At 37.1% G+C, this 4,354-nt stretch overlaps 1 protein-coding gene across 2 annotated transcripts; it reads right to left on the bottom strand.

Moving 5' to 3' along the window:
* Positions 1–783: 783 nt before the first annotated feature.
* Positions 784–4,091, bottom strand: LOC103409644 (SUMO-activating enzyme subunit 1A). 2 transcript variants are annotated; one of them, XM_008348450.4, is made up of 11 exons: positions 3,832–4,091; positions 3,659–3,754; positions 3,494–3,545; positions 3,182–3,377; positions 2,892–2,971; positions 2,689–2,805; positions 2,423–2,473; positions 2,026–2,092; positions 1,411–1,514; positions 1,232–1,336; positions 784–1,142 (listed from the first exon to the last, which is right to left on the bottom strand). In XM_008348450.4, exons 1-11 carry the CDS (start codon positions 4,074–4,076, stop codon positions 1,035–1,037), a joined length of 1,221 nt encoding a protein of 406 aa, XP_008346672.2. In that variant the 5' UTR covers positions 4,077–4,091; the 3' UTR covers positions 784–1,034. The 2 variants fall into 2 exon arrangements, with proteins under 2 accessions (XP_008346672.2, XP_070680131.1); XM_070824030.1 differs by lacking the exon at positions 2,892–2,971 and having other exon boundaries at positions 3,204–3,377.
* Positions 4,092–4,354: the final 263 nt, after the last annotated feature.

A 4,354-nucleotide genomic window follows, 5' to 3' on the forward strand; every position in this document is an offset into this window, starting at 1 on the left:
GGATTTAGGTTTGCTTCATCCAAAACCGGTCTTGCTGCATTGCGACAACAAAGCAGCGCTCCATATTGCTGCTAACCCAGTCTTTCATGAACGAACTAGACATATAGAGATTGATTGTCATTTTATTCGAGACAAGATACAAGATGGTTCAGTCATCACAAGGTACATTCCTTCTTCAAACCAGCTTGCAGATGTGTTCACAAAGGCATTAGGAAAGGAGGCTTTCTCATCCATCATATGCAAGTTGGGAGTACTCGATGTACACTCTCCAACTTGAGGGGGAGTGTTGAAAAGACAATAAAATATGTTAAAGGTTCTCTACTCCCACGCTGGACAGAAGGCATATGGACAGAAGGAATAAGATCATTCTTTCACAGCTAAGTTAGCATGTGTGTTGCACTATTAACGTGGACAGCAAGGCCACTGCATGTGGTTACTGACAGCTTCAACAAAAACAGCATGGGTGCCTCTTTCTTTCCTTTGTTTATTACATTAAAAGAAAATGAAAACAAAAAAAAAAGTCCAAAAAGCCGATTTTTATTATTTTGTTCATGGAATCAATAAGCAGCTATAATGATATTAACTTTTTCATTCCCTTTTCCTTCTTTAACTTTACCAGACACAATTGATTGCTCCTTCCATATATCCCCACTACGCATATGACCTGATTCCTGATGACCAACTCCAGGTCCCTACCCTCATTCTACATAGCTCCACTCTTGAATTTTCAATTTTCCCTTCAAAAGCTACAGCACCAAAAAAGCTACGCTCCATCGACTCGACTTTGTAGGGTCTGAAAATTTGGCTAATCAAATAAACAAACAAGTGAAAACATACATCCGAATCATTCAACGTAGAATACGTTTGAAACTACGTTATACGCAAGATCAGTATCCATGAAAAGGGGTCAACTCTCTTAAAATTCTATCACAGTATCACTAACAACCTGTTGCTGTATGATTGCAATTAGGTAGTCTCGTACTTCCCATGCTCTTTGAAATATCAAAGCTTTTCCTCTGCAAGGCTGCTCGCCTTCAAGGGTTCCCTGATACGTCCTCGATTATGCCCTTTCCATCCATAGCATCGAAGAAGAAGAAATTCTTGACAGGGTCTCCTTTCTCTGATATTGTCTTAATTACCTCCTGAGAAGTTAAATAACAAGATGTTATACAAGGTAACCAACACTTCCACTGTAATTTTTTATGGGAAAGAAAATGGATAGGCGCAGCACCTGCCCAAGAATCCCTCCAATGATGGGACAAACCGGAGGAAACTCTCTTGTATCCGTCACCAATCTTTCCAGGAGCGCATTTGGAATATGAGACTCATTCAGTGACTGCAAATTTGTCATGAAAGCAAGCATAAGAAAATGCACAACACACAAACAATAACAATTCTCAGTACCCATACCTGTGCTTCACAGAGTTCTTTTTTCAGCTTCAGAACAGCAGGAAGATCTGCAATCGATAACTCTCCAGGTTTACGTTGCTCGGCTTCTTCAAACCTTTCAATTACTGCAAGAAAGGTGAGGATAGTCTCGGTCAGTCTATTTATAAACGGATGGTAACCTATTCACACAAGATTTACAATGGATTAAGGGAAAAATCTTCTTAATGGGAAAATTCAAAATCATTTAACGTTAACCAATTTGTATTAAAATGAGACTAATAAGAAAGCAGCAAATACAATGCACCCTATGAATGAGGCATTCCGGTGGTATTAAAATGATATTTGCATCACTCATCCCTTCAATAAAACATTGATCTCTCTTCAAGTTCAAAGTTAATCCTCTTTATCTTCACCATTTTGGTAATCATAATTCTTTTTAAATGTAATAATTTCACTTCTCATATAGCAAATTATAGCTTTGACAACTTCATGGAAGTAGTCTCCAAGGCACCATCCCTCTTCCCTTTAGTAAAACAAAGAGTTTTCTTACCTACCTCTTATTGTATTGCTATATTTCTTTTACACAACTTCTTTCATAACAAGTAAAAGTAATTAAATAACAATAATTAAACACACCTCGCATAGCAAAGTATTGCTTTGAGAATCTCCTGGGAAATGATTTCCAAGGTACTGAAATTGATTCCTGTAATGTAAGTTCCATATTATATGTCACAATTAGTACGCTAAAAATAATTATGATGCACACTACAGCACAATTTACATAAAAACAAATTATCGTTACCTTATGGGACATTGGTCAATATAATAAGCTATATTAGACAGATGGCAATCCTAAATACATGTTGTATGAACAAGGGTTAATACCACCGGAAATATTAATCTTGTGGTCTTAATTTGATCAATCTTCTAAGAAGGTCCTATACTTAATTATCGCCAGATGGGAGGTAGGCATGAGCATGATATGAAATCTAAAATAACATCATAAGAAAGAACATTGACCAACTAGTCATACCTCAAAGCTTGGATAATGTAGTTCGCATTCGATTGTTTCCTCATTTTTTTTCTGCCAAGAAAAACAAGAAAAAATTTACTCATGCTTCTGTCGTTACAGGTAGAGAATATAGGCTGGCAATGCTATACTTCTCCATGTACATGTAATCTAAAATTTCATAGCCCTTAGAAACTTTCTTGAAGTTCTAGCAATGATTCTATCAATAAAACTGAGCAACTAAAAATAATGACATTAGAAAAGTCTGAGAAATCAAATAAGATGACCACCTTCGAATATTTATGGTGTTGCAGATCAACAAATATTTCACCACAGGAATCTCTACAATCAACTGTATAAAACGCTACACGCTTCGAGGACTTTCGGCATTTTTCATTGATCAATTTCTGCAAAAGAAGAATTGAGATGGAAAATAAGAAAATTTTTCAAGAAGTTAAAATTAAACATCAAAGAGAAAGGGTATGTGTAGTACCTTAGTTGTGAAGGAGCAACAGCTGACAACTACGACATCAAATTTACCATAGAACTCTGACCCAAAGCTTGACAAGTCACCTGTGAGATCAAGATGAAGTATATTCTTAATTTCTGTTCTCGCTTAACTTGGACGACTTATTGAAAAGCATTATTTAACTAGTCAGCCTTAAGTGGGATAAAATTTCTAAGTCATGCAACTCAAACAAGATGTTGAGCTACACTATTAACCATTGGATTGCAATAACGGCGAACCAATAATATCGGGAAACAGTGGCATTAGAGGGCGACCTTTTTCAACAGAAACACGAACCATTGGATTGAAATCTTTCAGAGAATCACGGCAAAGCTCAGTCAGAGTTTTCCCAGCATACACATTTTCATCAGAAGGTATCAAAAAGTTGGCAGAAAGTGCGTCTTCGGTCACTACCCGATCATCCACCAGTGTCAAACTACCAACTCCGGCTAGGACAATGTTCTTGCAAAACTACCCACAAGAGAATAACAAGGTAACAAACATCACCACCCAAAGACAAATATATATATATATATATATATGTATGTGTGTGTGTGTGTGTGTGTGTGTAAAGGTGCTGAATTTACCTCGGCAATAGTTCCAGTAATTCCACAGACCAATACATGAGCTTTGCTAAGCCTAAAAAAATAGGGGGGAAAAGTTCAAGGCAAACAGTAGCTAAAAATTCTGAAGAAAAAAAAAATTAATTCATAACAATTATTCATGAAATATATATAAAAAAAAATGCTTACCTTCTTTGGGCACCAGCGCCCCAAACCCTAATTTGGCGATCGTAAAGTGCAGTCTCCTGCTCAGTCAACTCCTCGCCATCCATTCCCAGACACAACCTGAAATTTTGAAAATCAACAAAATAAAGTCCACATTTCTAACTCGAAAACTTCAGAGGAGAGAGAGAGAGAGAAACCCTAGAAAAACTGAGAATTTGAATTGCACAGAAGGACAGTGACGAGGGGCTTCCGATTGAACTTCGGGAATTTTGATTTTCGAGGCATATATTCGGACTTTTTTCGCTTTATTTTGACCCAACTTGGATTGGGCCTTTTCATTCGTCTTAGTTGGGCCCCATTTTTGGGTTCGTATGAAGTTACCCGTAAGATTTTGGTAGCCCAAACCGTTTGCTGGGGCCGAGGAATTGGAGAGATTTGTCATGTCATCCGCTTTATAAGTGTGTATGTATCTCTCTATGTGACAGATCCTTTTCAAAGGCAAGAGATTTTTCTTGACACTGTGGAAACAGATACAAGAAGAACAAGGATAGCTTGACCAGCTGGACAATTAGGAATTGTCACATAAAAAATATTTACGTATTATCCGACTTCACGTAAGTACAATTTCTGAACCGCGCAACCAATTTTCTGTGTTAGGCAACCCGACTAAAATTTATTTCGCATAAAACATTTAATGAGATATGCAGATGCATGAATCCA

Source organism: Malus domestica, chromosome 06, assembly GCF_042453785.1.
Source record: "Malus domestica chromosome 06, GDT2T_hap1".
Taxonomy (NCBI): Eukaryota; Viridiplantae; Streptophyta; class Magnoliopsida; order Rosales; family Rosaceae; genus Malus; species Malus domestica.